The following is a 21,315-nucleotide window of genomic DNA, read 5'->3' as shown; positions in this document are numbered from 1 at the left end:
TCTGTGGTAGTTTGGAGGATGAGAAGGAACCTAGGCCTTTAAGTCCAGTGTTGAGATCAGAGTTTGGTTTACATCAGTGGATAGATGTAACCATTTAGATCTTTTAGAATCAAGGCACCCCTTGAAAATCTCAGCTCTTAGTTTTCACTTGGTTTTTGACTACAGAATAGAGCAATTCTCCTGTTACAAAAAATTCAGACCACAACAGGTCAGAATGCATTTAACATTGTGAATTCCTATTTGAAATCTCTGGGTTTATCTTTTGAATCATGTTTACACACCTAACAGGTGCAGCACACTGGTTGAGAATAATTGGTTTACATGGTGCAAAATGTCAGTTGAATAGATATTGCATTGCATTCCAGTTTGCAAAACAGTATCAATAAGGTCCCTCACTAAGGAGCTGAGGTGCATAACTGCCACTTTTTACATTCTTTAACATCCACTTTCATGACCCTGGTGATATCTACTACATTTTTTTGCCGCTAGGATTCTGTGGCTGCACAAAACGGTACTTATAAGCATGCACAGAAGCAGCTCAGTTTTGATGCTGCTGTTTTAGAACCTATATCATACTCTTTGGGCTTCACACATTAGGGATCTCTCTGTTCATCTTGCTTCTGGGGCTTAATCTGGCAGGCATTCTTGGAACGTGACTATTGTATTAGGCGCCTCACAAAACATTGCAGGGCACAGAATGGGGTAGGGTTACATCTCTGCTCCCTTTTATCCAAAAGTTCAGTTGTTAGAGCACTCATCCAGGCTGTTGGAGACTTGGTTTTAGATCTCAAGTTCCTTCTCTGCTCGAGGAGGTTCAACCTCACATATCCCAAATCTGTGGAGAAGGACTCTTACTCTAAATTTAAACTGTGGGTGAAAGGAGACTGATGACCAGTGAGACCATTCCAGTCACAATGCCAAAGCTTTTTTAGGATACACAGTAGCAAAGACTTATTTGTATCAATAGAGACAATGCTAATGTAGCCTTGGATTCAAGGGAGAAACAAGTCTGCTGGCCAGGCTTCTCTATTCCCTTGGGGGTTTGAGTTGGTTTGTTGAGTTTTGAAGAAGTCTGAGGTTGTGTTTTCTAGCCTATGCCCAATATTTATAGTTGGTTGGGTTTAATATTGTAATAAATGATTTCTGATTTGCTTTATTTAAATTCCTTTGTTTCACGGAAACTTCTAGAACTGGATTGAACCAGATATCTTATGGAGTTGGAAGGCTTGGGAAAATAAAAAGGAGGGTATCTTATCTCCTCTTCCCCAGTGTGGAGTGCTGTTTAACACTGGCTTGTTACCTCTTTACCCTAGTTTCTGGTCTTCTGTAAGAAGGCTGCATTTTAAGCATTTTAACAAAAAAATCTATTTATAGCAACATAACGTTTAATGCATTTGGTTATATCAATTACTACTTCTAATATTTTAAGATAAAACCATAGCAGTGGTGACATGTAGGGGGTGCACATGCACCCCCTGACAGGCTGTGCTCCCTGCTCAGGCGCCAGATGTGGGGCAGGCAGGAGTGTCGGTGCCCCCTCTGCGAGTGCTGGCCAGGGAATGGAAGTGCCACAATCACTTCTGGGAGTGCCGCAGCACGATCAGCCATGGGGGGACATCCTCCCCCAGTCTGCGATTGTGTGGCTGTGGGGGACCACTCCCCCGGTTGCTGACTGGTCACTGGAGGGGGCATGTGCCCCCCAACTAAGTCATCCATGAACCCTAATATAATATATAGGCAATGCATAGGAAAGCACAGGGGGGCATGTGCTCTCCCTGAGAGCACTGGTGCCCCCCTTTACAGCAAATACTCTGGCTAGTAGGGGGACACAGAGTGCCCCTGCCCCCCCCAAAAATTGGCTCCGCTGTGCCACATGGGGAAGTGCTGGCAGTTCTGCTGCCACCAGTGCACTCGGCCACCAGCTGCTGGGGGACCCCCTGCCCCGGTTGTGCCCTGCTGGTGCCCCCACAGACTCGGGAGACGCAAGTCACCCATCATGTATAGTCTCTTTTTTTTATAATGTCTTTTTTCAGGTTTTGAGCTTTAATTATGCTTCGTTAAACATGTTGATGGCTTTCTTTACTTTGCTGGCCAGGCTACTTGTTACATTGGCAGATGTTTACATTGTGGTCACTCAGGTACAGGCTTTGAGGCCTTATGCTTAGCCACACTTTTACAGCTTGTTATTATTACATAAATTAAGTTTAGGTATGACATACAGGCACTAACTTCCAGGCTGCTGGTATATTGAGGAAGGGACAGTTTTGGTTCCTCCTTTTCAGGCTATTCCACATTGTGTAGAATAATTTAAATATTCACTGGGGCACAATAAAACTGCCTCAACAAGATGGGTGGAGTTGGTCCACCTCATAATACTACATAGCCTGATGATTAAGGCACTCGCTATGGAGAGTGGAAGGTGTATTTCTGAGCATCAGAAAGGGAAGGGACTTGAGAACTTAAAGCTAGGTCTTTCACACACCAGGAATAAATGCGTTAACCACTGGGCTACTGGATAAAAGAGTGGCATTAGCAAAAACAGTTCTTCATCAAGGCTTTTTTGAAAGATAACACTGACCTCTCCTTGCTTTTTGTAAAGAAGGACACCTTCATGCAAGAGAGGATTTCAGCCTGAGTCCTGTGCAGTAGAAAGTGTCTCTTTGTAACCTTGAATAAGGCCTAGTCTACTCCTGTTCTGCTGACAAAGCTGTGTGTGTTCACACTCTAAGCTCCTGTGTAGTGGTAGAGTTATTCCACCTCTGCTGAGCAGGATAAGGGTTCTGTTGCCATCCAACAGCCAGCAGAAAGTGCACGTAAGATGCTGCCCTGATGCACCTTGTATTCTGATGGCCGAGCTGCTAGAAGGATCCAAGTGTCCACGTACTGTATTATCAGAACTTTTTGTCACTAGATCAGTTAAGTACAGATGTAACCTAAAGTCTGGAGAGGAGTGGGATTTAAGACACTCTTCCCTTTTATATTTCCTAAAGCTGGTTTAGGTAGCTTCCTGCTTAGCCTGTTGGTTGTTATGGATCCTCTTATCCAGGTACCTAACTTCCTGTGCATTGTGGAGGCATCATGGAGACCTGGCTGAGAACTGTGCATTACATTGGTTGTCAGGAAGTTGAAATCTTTTTTAGTTTTGTGGACTTGTATATAGTTTCTCTCAGTTTGAAGCCCCTAAATATGGAAATACCCAATACTGCAGTGAGGCAGTTGTGCAAAACTGCATTTGTACTAGGACATGTACTCCTTTATATTATGTTTTAAAAAAACCTACACGACATTGCCTCTAAATAAATAAGTACATTGATAAAAAATGTATGTAGAAGTCAGACTAACATTTTATTGAGCATATTCTTGTGAAGCCCCAACTGAACTGAGGGAGGTTCTGCCAAGTGTTGATTCATGCGTAGCCCGTTACAGGATATAAACCCCAACTTGCATTTCAGTAAAGAAACTGATGTAGTACAACCCCCCCAAAGGAAAAACCATCTTGGATTTATGCATGACTAACCCTCTGTTTCTCTACTATTTGGTGATTCTTTAGTCCACAGAAGTGACTGATACGTCTAAAAAGTGGATTATGATATTTCTGAAGGAAATGCAAAGGGAATAGGTTGCTTTATAAAGGTGAGAGAGCCATTATTTACTTGTCTCTGTAATCTAGAACATTACATTTTAAGTGTATTGGGTAAGGTAATGTTTAATTTTAAAATTTTAGTTTTGGCAGCAGCTTTATAAGCTGTTCTTTTTTAATAGAAAACTAGTATTTAAATTACACACGCACACTGTTATACTTATTTTTAAAAAGCCATAAGGATTCACCTTTTTTTGAAGGTTGTACATTATTGTTCCTTTAGTGCCCTCTGCTGGATATAATACCTAACTTCATTAGGTAGAAGATAGAAGCTCTTCTTGCTTTTACTTTTGTGCCTTAATGAATCAAATACTGGAAGTGACTGAATCATTGTATGGAATATACTACTTAATGATAGGGTTTCTCATAAGAAGGTTTTTTTGTGGGGGGAGGCAGGGGTTAATTCTTGTATTGACTTGTTATATTCTCAAAACCTTGATTTAGAGTGTGGTTCAAAATGTGGAGAGTCAGTCCTGTGAAATAAACCAACTTATAGTTAATTATTGTGTAGGGAGTATATTAAGTAAGACTTCCTTCTTCTGACAGTATCATGGAGAATATGTTGAAAGTACAGTTCTTTTACAGCTCTTACCTGCTGGTTTAACTTTTAGGTTGCTACTGCAGTGAGTTCTGAGTGGACCTGACTAGAGTTCTATTGAAGTCAAGTTCATGCCTTGACAGCCAAAACTGAAATGGAACACTTGATTTAGCTTTATTTCTATCCTAAGAAATACAATCTGCAATAGGGTTTAGACAAGAATTAACTTTTGGGTTCCTTGGAATTACACCATGGCTATTTCCGGACAACTTCACCACAGCTACATCCAGACCACTTTTTTTTTTGCCTAGACCTTGTGTCCTTTTTCCCTTAGTCTTTGCAGTATTGGTTTGGAAAGATTTTTTTTTTTTTTTAAAGAAATACAAAGCATTATGTATATAAAGCAGTTTTTCTTGTGATGTGTATGGCTGCCAAAAAGCTGGGTGGGAAAGCTGTTTAACAGTGGTGGGCGTACATGTGGCTTTTACTTTGAAAAACAGAATTGTAAATTCATAAATTTATCATAAAGATAATAATTTAGCAGTAGTCTGTGGTGTTTTTCATCTGTGATTTGCATTTTGGTTCAAAGCTTAGTATATTGTTAATCTGTCTGAAATTATTTATTAAAGTCGAATTTTATAAGGAAGCAGTGATTTTAAAAAAGTAGAATTGCAAGTTAGAATTCCTGTTTTCTCTTCTGAACACTGGCAAGTGACCAACCTGGGACAATTCAGTTAACTTTTTGACTTGGCCTCCTCTGCTTATACGTCTGTAAAATGTGTCATAGGACCGCCTTTCCATTTCACAGCTTAAACTCATCTTGCTACATCATACACAGAAATTTCGTAATCAGCTTATATACTTTTTTTAAGGCCCTACTGAATTCACAGTGGACATGGGCTGCACTGTGACTCCTTTAATCTTGCATGTTCCCCCGCATGTCCCCCCACCACTGATTGGTGGCCCCACTTGTGACTTGCTCCTGACTGGCAGGGGAATGAAAATTGCGATTTTAAACATGGCTCCATTTTTGCCTCTCCGCCAGTCAGCAGCAAACAGCAGGGTCGATGGAGCCCCTCAGCCAATCAGCAATGGGAGGCAAAAATTATGCCATGTTTAAAACCACAGTTTTGCTTCCCTGCTGATCAGGAGCAAGCTGCAGTCGGGGCTTCTTCATCAGTCGGAGTGGTGGGGGGGGTGGGGAGGGCATGCAGAAGAACTTGCATGATTAAAACGGCAGTGCAGCCCACTTCTGCCATGAATTTGGTAGAGCCCTAACTATTTCCTTACCATTACAATCTAGGTCAAACATCTTTTGCTGGGCATACTAGGGTGAAGTGCCTGGACCTATGCATTGGACCCATTTATTTTGAAGTCAATGTTTTAGGTTTTAGACATGACAGGCATTGGTGGCATATTCCTGGGTCTCTACAGGACTCCTATTCATAAGTGAAACCCTACAGCCCCATTTTCCTAGGCCTTCAGGAACAGTGTTGTCCCACAGGATGTCTTGGAAGACAGTTTCTTTCTCACAGCTCCCCCTTAGTGGCATGTCAATTTACAATGGAACTTTTCCAAGATGTGTTTATAGATGAAGCAAATAGACAGACTCAGCAAAAGGTTTATTGCTAAGCACAGTTGCTTTGTTTTAGATACTGCAAGACAGGAAGTCCTACTGTACAGTCTTCCCCAAACCTGAGTGGTCCTGACTTGTGCTAGTGTCCTTTTTAAGGTTCTAAGCCCCTGGGTTTTACCACATTTCTGCTTCTGGTTTCTTCTTTGAATCATGGAGTCTCTCTCTCTCATTCTCTGCTTCTCTGTGACCTGTGAATAGGTATACTAGTTAAAACTAATCTGACAGACAGAATGGTTCCTGCTTGCATAGGAAATATGTTTCTTGTGACACCCTCAGTATTTTAAAGGTCTTTACCTGTAGTGCTCAACGTTTTGGTCCTGTGGGCCAGATGAGTGGTACAGGGCTAGTCTGCAGGCTGGATTGAGCCCTGTGCTCCAGGATTGGGCCCTGGAGCCCAGAACTGCCCTTGCCCTGTGTACCAAGATTGGGCACCAGGGACTTGGCATTGTTCTCCTGCTGGCATTAGGCCATGGGGGCCTTGGGCCATCCCCTCCTTCCCCTGCCTACTGGGGACTGGTGCCTCTTTCCCACCCTTGCTACACTGAGATTGAGCCCTGGGGCCTGGCATCAACCCTGCCCAGCTCTGTGCGCTGGGGATTGGGGGCCTGATCCATCATACAGGGCTCCCCATGGGTCTGAAAATTTGGCAGCAAGTACCAATTCTCCAGACCCGTGGGGAGTCCCGCAGACCAGACGACATAGTGCCGTGGGCCAGATTTGGCCTGTGGGCTGGGAGTCGAGCACCTTTGGGCTGTACCAAAAACATTTTTGTTGTTTCTGGGGGAAGTTGCACTGCCTCAAACTATCTTTCTTACAAACAAAACGCATCAGACTGGTTTTCCTTGGCTTCCATTTGAATGGACATCCATCAGAGTGTAATACCAATCTCTTACTCATTCTGTACCAGAATTTGACCCCCACTTGGAAATGCTGCTCAGAAAACAAAAGGGAGTTTAGTATTTATGAACAGCATTCATAATCCGAGTTTATGAATTGTGCATAGACAAGCTTCCCAGTAACTCTTATTAATTTTTTCGATTCTTTGCTGCTATGAAATAATACTTTCCAGTTTGACCTTTTTGTAAAATCATTTTCTTATTATGGTTCTCTTATGCTAGCACTATTTATTGAAATGTTGTAAAAATAATAGTGGAAAACTTTGTTTAAATTGGAATTTCTATTTGTAATGTGTTTTGTATTCCCTTCCCTCTTTTTTAACCGAACAATTTGTTTTGAAGCTGGACTTAGTTTATGGTGACTGTTTAAATTCCTTCAAGGGAAAACTGCAGTCCAGATGGCTTGCATTTGCTATTCTTAATGCTTTTTATTAGACTGGCAGTGTTCTCTTCTGAAAGCATCCTGTTATCAGATGTTCTTTGGCACCTCCCAGCAAGAAAAAGTTCTCCTACCTCACTGTAGTAGGCAACTTATTCATTCTAGACTAGATAGACAGGAGTGTCTGAAGAGTGACCGTCAAACACCAGGACTGAAATGAACTGTCTGTGAGGATGTAATATAGGAATATCTAAGCCTGGGGAGAAAGATAATGTTCTGGTGATTTATACATTTCTTTGTAAATAAGACAAAACACCTGGGCACAGATAAGTTTTGACCCTATGGTTTGTAGATGGTTTGTAGATTTTTGTGCAGTAGGTTTAGAAAGCTGTTCACTTGCAGTGCTCTACTAGAGCGTTAAGACTTCTACAGACACCAGCTTCAGGGAGTGCTCTTTACTTTTTTCTGTTTTTTTGATTGCTCGAAGTAGGCAAATATGAAGGAATAACATTTTGTGAGTATTTTTCCCTCACTTGACAGAGAAGTTGAGCGGTTCTCTGAAATACCCATTAATGGTGCAGTTTCTTCTGATGATCCTGAATATTCTGAGTCAAGAGGAAGTCAAATATATTTAGTATCAGCTTTTCAGAATCTGTAACAATGAATACTGTTATGTGATCTTCTGTGTGTTTAGGTTATAGGGCACTCTCTGATTATTCTTTTTCTTAATCTCCCTGAATCAAGGCTGAATTTAGGCCACAAAGCAGTTGCAGAGCTTTTTCCTTTGCTCAGCTCTATTACTCTAAGTGAAAGACCTAGTAACAGTGGAAAACACTGTAGTTAAGGTTGCACATCAATTTCTATTATACTAGGGGTTCCATAAGATAAATGACTGAAAAAAAATCTTCTGTTCAAATCGTTGACATCTTTTATTGGACCAACTCTGAATTTGGTGTAATAGAAATCCATGCCTCTTGCATCCATTATGGTCTAGAAATCATACCATATCACTCTTGCACTATTGCTTCGTCTCTGCCTGAAAGGTGATTGCATGGTAGCTTTATGCTTAAGGAAGAGGAAAATAAATTATTTCAGTGTTTTGAGTCATCATACAGGGCTTAAATATTATGCATGTTTTCTTCCTCTCTCTTTTATTAAAAAAACCATTTTTTTTTAGTCTTCTAACTGTACAGATTTTGAAAGTAGACCCTTGGCAGAGAGATAGCTTGTCACGATATTTAATGTATTTTGCTGTATTCTGAAGAAAAAATATTAGAAGTAAAGTTATGAATGTTTGAAAATAGGAAACACCATTAACACTTGACCATAATGTGCTGCACATGTATACACAGATATTAATTTGCGAATTAAAATGCCTTGTGGCTGTGGCTTTAAACTAACCAGGGTATCTGTTAAAAGAAGACAGACACCATTCTGCTGATCTCCTCACAAAAGCATGCAGTGATCACAGACCAAGGGTGGTGGCTATAATAATGCTTTGAACCAAAATAATATATGGAAATACCACATAGATTTCACAGTACCATGATATAGCTTTGTCTATAGATACAGAAAATTATTCTCCTTGCCTCGATTGGAATCAAAGTATCCTAGATTAGGGAGTTGTAACCTTTTAGGAGTAGTAGGCCAAAAGAATGAAGTTTGGTCTGAAGGTGAGCCACCACTTATTTCTCTTGTCTGCAACTTTTTCTTTTCTCCTCCCTTTCCCCTACCACCTTCCAGCTGCCAGTGCCCCTTAGGGTGGAAAGAGACAGTGCTTGGTGTCTCATTTGTGCCACCCAAAATTTTTTATAGCAGCACAAGTGGTTAGCAAATAGACATCACTACCTTTTGTTGCACCGCAGCAAAGGAAAATCGGAGCATGACAAAAGGTGTAATAGACCTGGGGTGGGCAATTATTTCAGCTGGTGGGCCAGTTAACTAGTTTTGGTAACCTGTTGAGGGCTGCACACACAATCTTTCAGAAGGTATTTTAACAAATGATAGATTAAAAAAAAAATCCTACTAAAAATCAAACATCTACTATAACATATTTTAATTTTATTTTTTTAAAAATGTCCTGATTTATGATATTTTGAGTAGTGTATATAGGGGCAATAACCTAATAGCTCAAAATAAGGTCTTACTCTTGTATATAGTGTGTGTGGGGGGCAGAATGAGGGGGTGGGGGATGGGTGTCTGTGTGTGTAGGACGCCGTCCACAGGATGGGACCTAGGATGCAGCTGGGGGGATGAAGGCAGGGAGGTAGGGGTAGGGCGTGTATGCAGGAGAGCTTGCCTGGGCAGTGTAGGTGCAGATCACCCTCCCCTGTCCCATCCGGCCTGCAGCTGCCCCTGTGGTGCTCTGCATGGGTCCAAGCCCTGCCTGCTCCTGCCCATGCCTCACTCCCGCCTGCAGCTGCTAACAGCTTTGGCCCTGGCCCTGGCCAGTGAACACGGCTTCCTGGCGGGGTGGCTCTCATTGCCTGGTGTGGCCTCCCTCCAGTGGCTCCTTCTCCTGCCCCTGCTGTGCTGCACTGGACAGCAGGTAGCACTGGGAAGTTGCAGCAGTGGCTGTTGGGGATGTGTGCCGGGTACTATATGCCTAGCCAGGCGGGGAAGGATGCTGGGTGGCTGCTGCACACTGGGGCAGGAACTGCCCTTGTCTGGCTGGGCATGTGATGCCCAGCACAGATTACCATGGATGTCACTGTCACTTCCCTGTGCTGCTTGCTTCCTGGAGCAGTGCAGGAGGAGCTGCTGGGGGGGGGGGGGGGGGGGCGGTGGAAACTGAGTACCTAGGTGGCTCCAGCTGCACTAGGAGCAGCCCCACCAGGAAGCTGTGCATGGTGGTCAAGACCAGAGCTGTTGTCAGGAGCAGGCGGGGCTCGATCTCATACAGAGTGCTATGGGAGAAACTGTGGGCAAGATGCAGTCGATTTGCAGGCATCCACCTGTGGGCCAGATCCAGTTAGCGGGCCATATTTTGCCCACCCCTGTAATGGACTCTACTGCTTTGCAGACGGTGTCTATTACCTCTGGTGGAAGAATACAAGCAGCCTGAGCTGCATGCAGTCTCCCACCAACCTGGGTAGGTGCTCTGAGGGCCTGCAAGCACAGGGGTGGAACCTCTGGGGGATTCCACCTGCCGTGAAACATGGGGGTCATATTGCAGCACAGCTGATAGTGCTCCACCTAGGATGTCTATTTCCAGTCTTATTCCCAGTGCCACCAAATTGCTGTCAATGTCCCAGCTTCACTGGCTGGATGAAATTGTTTGGCTGGCTGAATCTGGCATATGAGCTGTAGGTTGCTTATCCCTGTCCCTGATCCATGTATTAAATCCCATAGTCTGCATCCCATCCCTGTGTCTTAAATATCTCATCACAAAATAGTTCATATGAACTACAATTCATAGTATCCTGAGATCTAAGTTTTGTAGCAGTAGTGGCAGGTAGATTCACCCTCCTGAGCGATATAGGGGCTGTCAGGAAACACTCTGGAAGACCAGGCAGGAAGAAACCTGCCTGCTGCTGTTCTTGGCTGAGCCCAGCTTCCATCACAGCCCAGCTGAAGCAGGCCAGGAGTGGCTTTGGGACTCCTCTAGTCCTCATGTCAGCTGGTGACTGTGGCAGTGGTAGGCAGCAGGGAAGGGAGGTACTGGTGAGCTCAGAGAGAAAGGAATTCTTGCCTGCTTTGGAGATTTTTAAAAAATGTTCCCAGCTGCTGCTTATACACTGTAGACCAAAAGGTGGATACAAGCACAACACAGTACCTCCCTGGAGTTGCCTATGGAAAAGACGCGCGCGCGCGCACACACACACACACACACACACACGCATGGATATATAGCTAGATCTATATAGATGCATATATATCTATGTATGCCTCTGTATCTATATCTATTCATATATACAGCTATACTAGCCAATTGCCTGTCAAGAATGACGGGGTGGGGGGGGGAACAGGTGGGGACGGAGCCCCATGTCTCTTTCCCCCCCCCCCCCCAATCCGGGCCCACTCCCCCATTACTTCTTGCTGCTTGGGGTCTGGGTCTGCTCCCCCACTCCCCACTGCAGCGGCGGGGGGAGGGGCAGAGTAGGCCCAGGCCCAATTTTAGGGGAGGACCAGGCCCAAGGGTAGGGAGAAACCATCTTGCCATGGCAGGGGGAGCAATGGGGCCTGGCTGACCTGGCAGTGGTGGGGGAATGGGAGGAGTGGGCTCAGAGCTGATGGGGGTGGGGGGAAAGGAGTAAGTCTGGGCCCAAGCTGGTTGGGAAGGAGGAGGCTCACTCCTCCCCTTCCCCAGCTGCTGCCACGTCAGGCTGCAGCAGCCCAGGCCCACTGCTCTCCCCCCCGTGCTGGGCCCGGGCCTGCTCCCCACCCCCTTCTGCTGGGGGTCTGGGACCACTTTCCCATTCCCCGATGCGGCAGCAGGGGGAGGGCAGGAGTGTGTGTGGGCCTGCTCCATCCTTCCCGCTGCTGCAGCAGGCGCTTCAGGTAGCAACGACTGAAGGGGGCAGGAGAGGGCCGAGGCCAGCACCAGTAGCCTCCGCCCCCCATGCTGCTGCTGCTGTTACCTCCTAGGAGCAAGAGGTGGGGAACTGAGGCCAGCTCCAGTGGCCTTGCACCCCATCACCGCTCCATGGTCGCCACCTGCAGGGAGCTGTGCTGGCCTTGCCCCCCACCCCCCCTCCCCACTCCATCCCCTGTGTCCCCACCATCATGGCAGCAGGCTGCCACCTGTCCGAATGATGCTTCTCACTCTGATTGACTGTTTGTCAGCCAATCAGAGTGCGAATAAAGTGTTGCAGACAGACTCAGGCTTTTAGAACACACACACACACACACACACTTTAAGAACCATTTTATAAAATTATTTTTAACATTTGTTTTTAACTTAAACTCCTTTCTAGGCAGCTACAGTGAGAATAAAGACATTAGAAGAAAATATTGAAGCAGAGAGAGCAGCACATCTGGAATCCAAATTCAATTCTGAAATCATTCAGGTAAACCAGTGTCAAATATTTGCTAAGTTGCTGAAGTTCATGGTGGAACAGCTGATAGAGCTCTAAAGCCACAAGTCCACAAAAATTCTTGTAAACCTTTAACTTGGAGAGAAATTCCAGTTCAATAGAATGACTCTCGTGCTAAGGATAACCCTATGAATAAGTTTCTTTACCAAATTGGGTCTTAGTATTGTAGGTGGCTGAGAGTGACTGTAGAATTAATATATGAAAGCATTTAAAGACTGGCCAGGTCTACAGTGCAGATCAAAATAATCAGAAATTGTATTTAAAAAAAACAAACCCAATGCCTATTTAGATGGAATCTTTTAGTATTAAATTATTGCTTTACTATTATAATACTGTATAATTATATTTTGTGAGGCATTATCAATAGAAGTGGATAAAGTTTTGAAAGCTCTTGTTCAACTGTTTCATGGTGGGGCAATTGTAATTCTTTTATTTTTTGCCTGAAAATGATGCTTTTTCCAAGAGCTTGTTTCAACTTCTGACAAGATTACAGGATTTGGTTGATAGCAATGAAAAGTAGTTTTGTGAGCAAGCATAGTACATATTGTTGAAATTTTTAGATTTGATTGGTAAGAGAGAACTGTTTTTATCTTTCATGTATATAGTTAAGTTAATCTCGATGTATTTTAAAGAGAAAACATGGAAAAAATAAACTGTCATTTTAATGATCCTATATTAAAATAAGAGGTAAGGACATTTAACACTTCTTATTTTTTAAACTGATGCTAAAAATCTAACTTGCTTTTTGCTATTAGCTATTTTTTATATCTTAGTCAACATATAGAATGAAAACAGATTAACTACTGTCACTTTGCAAGCAGTTTTGTTTTGGTTCTCATGGCCCTTAAATGTTTTTTCCTTTTTCTTTCTGCAAAATATAAAGGAATTCAGAGGGCAAAATTATTTTGCTGTTAGAGATTTTTTTTCCCCTGTCAGTCTGTCTACCAAGCAAAAGCTACTGAAGTCTTTTTAGTTAATATATATAGAATTTTCATATATCTCTGCATTCTGTGGAACTCTGACCTTTTCTATTAATCCCACACTTCCGTGAGTATTGCGTTCATGTAAAACGTAGACATTTCCTGACAAACTTTACCAGTATGTTTTAAAAAAATACAGATTTAACCAAAGTGTAGTAGAAACACCTTCTCCTCAGTTACAAACTTTGTTGTGGTTTAGTCTGTTGTTTTCCCTCTATGTAGTCATGTCCTTGTGTGTGTTGTCTGTGTTCAGTGCTTTCCTTGTCTATGTGCATACTTACGAATGTCCTACAGAATAATTCTTGTTGAACTATAACAGCAAAATAGAACATTATTGAAGATTAATAATACTTTTTATCCAACTTGCTTTAATTACTTTCTTAACATTTGTCAGTTAAGGGTTCGAGACCTTGAAGGGGCTTTGCAAGTGGAAAAAGCCAGCCAAGCAGAAGTTCTCTCAGATTTAGAAATGATCAAGAAAGAGTTCAAAGAGGTAGAAAATGCATATGAGAGAGAGAGACATAATGCCCAAAAGAGCTTGGAAAAACTCAATAAGTAAGTTATTGTCTAAATGTATTTGTAAGCTGGTATAACAACGGGTATACTAATGTGGCTTACCTCCATTACAGGTTGCAATCACAATTTGTATTCCAGTATGGTGTATGTCCTTCATAGGTTGCAGTTGCTGGAAGATGACATGGTCACACACTTGCAACTTGCTGCTTTTGCTTTTTTTAGTATTCAGACAGCTGTGGTGAGCAAAACAAGGAATCTTAAAATTGTTGGACTCTTCAGCATATCTAAAGAAGGGGAAATGGGCATCCTTGTGCCTTGGGGAAATAATGTATCCTCTTAGCTTAAAGCCTCTCCTCCATAGGAAGTCATGCATAGGACTTTTCTCTACCCACTCACTCTCTGGTGATAGGCTATTGCATTGGAAAAAGGGTGTTATAGTACTGGTACTTTAGCAGACATGCAAAGACTAGAGGAAAGTCCTTGTCAGGCTGAAAATGTGAGAGGGAAGTGGTCCTGGAAAAAAATGAGAAGTGGGTATGAGTGATAATATATAATGATGTCAAACTTAAATAAAAGCTACACTAATTACAATCAGGAAAGTTTTTTGTTTTGTTTTGTTTTGATTTAACTCTCTCCCCCCTCCCCATGATTGTGTGGGGTAAGGAGGTAAAGCAAGGAACAAAATTAGAGAGTAGGCAGGGAAAGAACCACAACCAAAGATAGTTGACTACAACTGGACCATAAATCTATAGAGGAAGTACACTGGATTTAGTTTTCATGGGGTTTTAATCTTCCCACTAGTGAGAGGATTCTTTGGCTTCCCCTCTACTTGAGGAGCCCAGGGTGTTGCCCCTAATATTCCTTTTACCAGAGACCCCCAAGGTTTGACACGACCCCTCATCCAATTTGGTATCAAGTGAACTTTTAATAGTAATCCATAAATTTATTACAAGTATTCTTCCTTAAAATAGAATCTGGCAAGCGGTTCCTTCAGGCGTTACAGTAGTGCACTTCGGTGGTACCAGCCTCAGATCCTCTGCTGGGTATGTGGGATGTTAGAGCCTGCTGGGATGCTGGTGGACTTTGGTTTAACTTAAACCAGGAATGGGTCTAGGACAGAAGTTGCATAAACTGTCTGATACTACATTCAACCAGATTTATCTTAAACCAGTTTTGGCCATTTTGAAGCTGGTTTATGTGCACTGAACTTATGTTCTGTTACAGGTTTAAACCAGTTTCCAGTCACTTAAACCAGTTTGTGTAACTTCTGTCCTAGCTCCAGTGAGCTCAGTGGAACATTAGTTAAGATATGGCTGAGGTAGACAGATTGAAATCTGTTGACAACAGTGGCGACATGTAGGTAGTGCATGGGGGTGCATGTGCACCCCCTGACAGCACTGATGCACCCCCTAACAGCCAACATTCCCCGCTTAGGCAACAGGCAGGCGGGCGTGCTGGTGCCCCCCCTGAGAGCACCAGCCAGGGAGTAGGGGTGCCAGGAGAAGTGCCCCTGGCATGTCCGGGCCAATATGATCAGCCTCGGGGGGGACTCCCCCCCCCCCCCCCCCCCCCCCCCCCCCGGTGGGCACAATTGGGTATAGTCGCTGACTGGCCTCTGACTCAGGAGGCACCTGTCGCCCATGGTTGATAACATCTAAAAATAACATCTGACTAAGATAAGAGTGATCCAGTTTAGCCAGTCTTCTGTGTTGCCTTGCTTTTGGAGTTAGATTAGCAGAACTGATTCTAAATAAAGTGGTTAAAATGAGAATGAAGTTAAAATTAAACCTTTAAGTATCCTCTGTTGCAAATTAGATGTATTCAATATGTCTCACTTAGTTGCCATTTAATATTAACTTGACTTTTTAGTATTGGAAAAATAGATTTAATAGCTGCTAATGTTCATTCTGGTTTAAATATAGTCAGTTAATTCAAGCTAAATGGCAAACGATCCATATTGTATGCTAAACCAGGTGATGATCCTGTGAATAGAATAGTATATGGTCATAGAGTCAAAGGCAGTATCATAATACAGGGGGAAGCATAATTTTTTTTAATTCTGATATTTTCTAACCTGAATGCTTTACTTTGTAACCTTAATGCTATTTTATTCTTATTACAGCATGTCCAAAGACAAAGACTGTTCCCTGGTTCAGGATTTGGTGTTTCTGAACTTGTACTGTACAAACTAGAAAATAAGCTGTGCGCGCCTCTGCTTGACCAGGCACTCTCAAGCTGCCTTCACTCGGGCGGCCGTTCTAGCTTGCCTCGAGCCTACGAGAGGGCCCCGGGAGGTACCTCGGGTGGTGTCGGGAGGCCCCCTAACCTTGCCTGCCACGACTTCGGATGGAACCTGAGTGGTGGGGGTCTCCGTTAACGCTGCCTCCCGGGGTCGTTACGCCTTCGGCGGGCACTCACAGGGCTCCAACCTCCCCTACACCCCGGCCAATTGCCACCTGCTGCTGTGGGTCTTCCTGTGGCCTTCCTTTGGCGACCCTGCCGCGTTTTTGGTCCTGTGTCTCCCGGTGGTCCCCGCTCCGGGGACCCAAGCTTCCCAGACTGAAATCTGCCTTGAGGGTCTTGCCCCCCTGACTCCCTGCTGCCCCCTAGCCTATACTGATCCGAGGCCACCGCAACACAAAACGAGAGAGCCTAAAGGAAAACGAACAACACAACAGAAAGTCAAGCCCTTCTACCACGCCTAGCCCGGGATCTGACCCAGGTGCCTAAGCCCTGACCGACGGGCTGCCCTGGCTCCAAGTTTGTCGGGTGGCTTAAGGCCACCGACTTCCCCTGGGTGTCTACTCTCCGGGCCCGTGGCTCCCGCTCCCTGGGAGTCTCGTATCCGGCAATCTCTCCTTCGCCGGGTCCGCTGCCAGTTCCTCCACCAGCCCGTCTGTCGGCTCTCTCGCCGGGTCCGCAGCCGGTTTCCTCACCGGCTACGCCGCCCGCTCTCTTACCAGAACCGTAGCCAGTTCCTTCTCTAGTCGTGTTGCCGATGTCGTCTCCACCTTCTCTGTCGGCTCCTTTAAGAACGCAGCTCTTGCTGCTGTAGCTGCGGCTTCCTCTACTGGCTCCTTTACCGAGGCGGCTCTCACCGCTGCTGCCGACACTGCTGCCGCTGCTGTTCTCACCGCCGCTGCCGCTACCGTCCTCACCATCGCTGCCAGCGCCACTGCCATTGCCTCGACTTTCCCCGTCGGGCCAGGTACACGGGCCCCGCAGGTGCGGGTCCCGCTCTCGGGGTTCCCTGCGGGCTTTCCCCACTTCCGGCCCTGCTCCACTTCTGGGGCCACCTTTTATTCCTGCTGGGTGGCGTCTCCTGCTGACGTCGCCCGGCCCCAGCTGGATATGAGTGTGGCTTACAAATCGCGCCGGCAGTTTTCCCGCGCGTGTGTCCCTGCTCCCTCCGGCTTCTGCATGGGGTAAGTAAGTGGTTACTTCCCCCCTGGTTTTGCCCTGGGGTTCCCTTCTAACCCCGGCATCCCTGGGGGACAAACTTTAGGGAATAGTTCATTTTAAGGAACTGGACTAAACTAAGAAGTTGTTTTGTTTTGTTTTTCCTATCCTTAACTGCTTAGATTCCTTAACTAATTGGACAAAAAGTTTGAGACTAATTCAAGTTGATTTTAATTCTGAATATGATATTTTATTAAAAAATAAGTCTTAAGAAAATAGTCTTTGAAATAAAAATCCTTCCAGTTATTGGAAATGCAGTATGTCCCCTTTATTCACTATTTTGTTGGTGATCATGCCATTACATTAAATTTTAGGGTTTGAAATTTAGTAATAATAATATAGTAATAGAAAAATAGTAAAGGGTGAGCTTATTTGGGAATGGGGTAGATAGGCAGTTGTCGCAGAGCACTGAGGTGCTCCTAGGGGGCAGAAACTGCTAGAGGAAAAGCCCTAGCAGTGGCTAAGGAGTGTAGCTGTGGGTTGCCAGGGGAACTGGAGGGAGCAAATGACCCACACCTGCCAGCAGTCAGCTGCCTGTAGGAGGCAGAGGCTGGCTCTTATAAAGCCCAGGGCTGAGGCCAGGCTGGCAGTTCCCAGCCAGCAGCCAGAGAGGCAGGAGCTCCTGGAGTAGGGATGCGAGAAGCAGCGAGACCTGCAGGTACTGCTGGAGCAGAGTTATAGATGGCAGCTCTAGGGCGTTTGTGCAACGTGGTTTAGCCAGGCGGCTTTACATTATGTTATAGCCAGGAGGCTCGAGTTTCTGTAGCATTTTGTTGTTTATTACACTGGTGGTTTGGGTGAGGCTATAAGGGATTGGAGGAGGCCTCATAGGGGACTCACAACGGAGTGTGAGAACCCCGGCGCCAGTGAGGGCGCAGTATCCTCATAGGGACCCACAGTGGTGGGGGGGCCCCAGTGCCAGTGAGGGCGCAGTGTACTCAGGGGGAACCCACAGCAGCATGGGGACCCCGGCGTCAGTGAGGGTGCAGTATCCTCAAAGGGGCCTCACAGCAGAGTGTGAGGACCCCAGCGCCAGTAAGGGCACAGCTTACGGGGTGCTTAGACCCCAGCCCCAGAGATGGGGCATTTGAGAAGCCCCAGCGCGGGCGTAGCAAGCCCTAGAGAGGGGCACTTTTGAGAAGCCCTAGCGCGGGCGTGGCGAGCCCCAGAAAGGGGAGTGCCTAATTGAAGAAGCCCAAGTTGGGTACAGCGAGCCCCAGAGAGTGGGGCAACATTGAGAAGCCCAGGTGTGGGCGCAGAGAGCCCCAGGAAGGGGGCAATATTTGAGAAGCCCAAGTGTGGACACGACGAGCCCCAGAGAGGGGGTGTTATCGAGAAGCCCACTGTGGGCATGACGAGCCCCAGAGAGGGGGTGTTATCGAGAAGCCCAGTGCGGGCACGACGAGCCCCAGAGAGGGGGTGTTATCGAGAAGCCCAGTGCGGGCACGACGAGCCCCAGAGAGGGGGCACTATTGAGAAGGCCCCGAGAGAGGGCGACAGCACAGAGAAAGCCCCGAGAGAGGGCGACGGCGCAGTGAAGGCCCGGAGTGGGCGAGGAGAGCCCCAGGAGGGGGCAGCAGTGTATGTAGAAAGAGAGAGAGAAAGACAGACCAACGTCGATTCCAACTGCGAGGCTTGGGGCATGGTATCAGGGGTGGTTGGAGCCACTCATAGCCCATAAGGCTAGGGTGCCCGGGAAGCACCCATCATACAGGGAGACCGCAGGTGAGTCCGGGAAAACATGGGGACGGAAGTCCCAACTAACCATACCCAAGGAGACGTGAGGCAGCCTCCCAACTTTACCTAAACCATCAAAGACGTGGCGGGCGAGAAACAGAGGGTGCCCTTGGGCCAACTAGGCACGGAGAGGGGGCCTTAAGGAGATCACGGCCCTCCTGCCAGACCCCGCCGTGACAGCAGTGAACTCTACAAGCTCCTCTTGGTTTGTTAAATTTGAGAAGGGACAAGGTACAGTTTGTAATCTGTATCTGAGTAGTTACCTCAGTGTTATCAACCAGTCCATTCCTGCTATTTTGGTGCCCAAAAAAGGAATGGTTGGGGAGGTTGTCAAATTCTTGAACCTCTTTGGTTTTAACCTATTAATTCAGAAGTCAAGATTTAGGCTAGACACTTGTATGGGAGTAACAAGGAATAACGGCCATAAATTGATGGAGAACAGATTCAGGCTAGATGTCAGGAGGCACTACTTTACAGTCGGGGCGGCTAGGATCTGGAACCAACTTCCAAGGGAAGTGGTGCTCACTCCTACCCTGGGGGTCTTTAAAAGGAGGCTAGATAGACACCTTGCCAAGGTCATTTAACCCCAGCATTCTTTCCTGCCCATGGCAGGGGGTCGGACTTGATGATCTGCTCAGGTCCCTTTCGACCCTACCAACTATGAAACTGAAATATCCAGGAGAATCTCCTCTCAGGCTTAATTCTCTTCAGGAATCTTGTTCCTGAACACGTATGCACATCTCAACAAATTTCTTTGCTTCCTGCTTGAGCAGGGGCACTTTTAGCATGTTGCTATTTCCTTTCACCCCTCTTCTGCTACCCCTGAAGATGTTTTGAGTTGTGATGGTCATGGTTGCTTTTGACAGGGAAGAGGGGATTGATGGATGACCTTCCAGTCAAGACAGCATCATTCCAACTCGGCTAGAATGGAGTTACTTCTCCTGGCATCTTGGTCTACTTTAAACCAAGAAAAAATGTCCTTGTTTTATCCAGAGAGCTGGTATATCTGAACATCTGCTTCCCCAAGAATGAGGGTCTTGTTCTCCTTCCAGCAAAGTCTCCAAAATAGAAGGCTATTTTGGAGTCTCCAAAATAGAATGGTATTCAGTGCATTTCTATCAGAGAGTTAATCTTGTATTCCTTGTAGTTGGTTTTCCTTTTTTTTTCCCCTCAAATTTTTCCTTATAGGGAGATATTCCTCATAGTGAGGCTGCTGGTGATTTTGATACAAAGAGGTATACTCTTTCTGTCACAATCACTGAACTTGGAAAGGAAATCTACCCCTGTTGTATTCTCCCTTCACCAGAAAGCCTCAGTGTTGGGAGGCTCACAAAGGGTCTGATTTGTGATTAGCTGAAGCCCTAAAAGTCATTTACACAAGAAAATAACTGTTCCCTGCAGTTTGACATCCATGATCCAGATAGAGAACAACCTATTCAAAACAGCTGGTAAGGCAATGCCAGGCATTCTTACCTCAAGATCAGTGCTCTCCACATTCTGCCAAACATACGGGAGCTCAAGTTGACTCTTCTAGCCGCTATGTTCTGAAGAACTGGTATAAAAAGTCAGTGAGTTCAGAACTACTATTTGTGGAGAAATGCACTTGAATTTAGCAGTTCCAGTAGCAACTTCTTTGCTGTTGCATTTCCTCAGGCATGCAATGCTTCTCATATGTGAGAGTGGACATCTCATTCAACTGATTGGGTTTGTATATTCTTCTTCAACTTGTCTTCCTTGGATAGCCTACTAAATAAGAAAGTATCATGTCAAGAGTAAGTCTTCCTGTTCACTTTTGGGTTCCAATACTTATTAGAAGAATGTTTGCTAAAGTTGTTCCTCAGATCTCCTCTTTAGTTCTTGGGGATCTGCTGTGTCAAAGTCCAGTTCTGAGCCTAGAACAGCGACGTTAGATGTCCTGGAAACAGATGGGATGCTGCTTTGACTGCAGCTGGAGGAGGTTTTTTTCTTAATTTATGGACAATAGAAATTAATGTTTGTATGCAGCCAATATCTCTTACTTATCTCCCGTTTCTGAAAATAACCCTTAATACTTATATTAGCACCATATACTCCTCGTGAAAGCTGTTTCTTGCCTAATATTGTAGGCCTACAAAGGACACAAACTGCTGGAAGACCATTTTAGACTGGACATAAGGAAAAATTTCTTTATGGTCCAAGTCCCCAGAGTCTGGAATAGACTCCCCCCAGCAGTGTTGCAAGCACCTACTGTCGATACCTTTTTAAGAAATGCTTAGATGCTTATCTGGCTGGGGTGATCTGACCCCAACTGACTTTCCTGCCTTTTGAACAGAGAGCTGGACCCGATGATCTTGCAAGCCCTAATGTCTATGTAATCTATATCATTTTTGATTGTAAATACATTTTTGTTTTTTTCAAAGTTGATGAAGCTGCTGATGCCAGGGCTAAGTTTAACTTATTTGTCATTTCTCTTGCTTTTCCAAGCAAATTGTTGAGAAGACATTCTGAAGCCAACCTCA

General features: G+C 45.1%; 1 protein-coding gene across 5 annotated transcripts in view; it reads left to right on the top strand.

Moving 5' to 3' along the window:
• CCDC171 (coiled-coil domain containing 171) overlaps positions 1-21,315 on the top strand; it is a 356,091-nt gene that overhangs the window by 86,730 nt on the left and 248,046 nt on the right. For all 5 annotated transcript variants that reach the window (XM_059724699.1, XM_059724700.1, XM_059724702.1 and 2 more), the window contains 2 exons: positions 12,006-12,098; positions 13,500-13,660. In XM_059724699.1, coding sequence (XP_059580682.1) covers positions 12,006-12,098; positions 13,500-13,660 — 254 coding nt within the window. The remainder of the gene's footprint in view (positions 1-12,005; positions 12,099-13,499; positions 13,661-21,315) is intronic.

This window comes from Alligator mississippiensis, chromosome 3 (genome assembly GCF_030867095.1).
Source record: "Alligator mississippiensis isolate rAllMis1 chromosome 3, rAllMis1, whole genome shotgun sequence".
Classification (NCBI taxonomy): Eukaryota; Metazoa; Chordata; order Crocodylia; family Alligatoridae; genus Alligator; species Alligator mississippiensis.
This window is presented reverse-complemented; position numbering and strand designations above follow the sequence as displayed.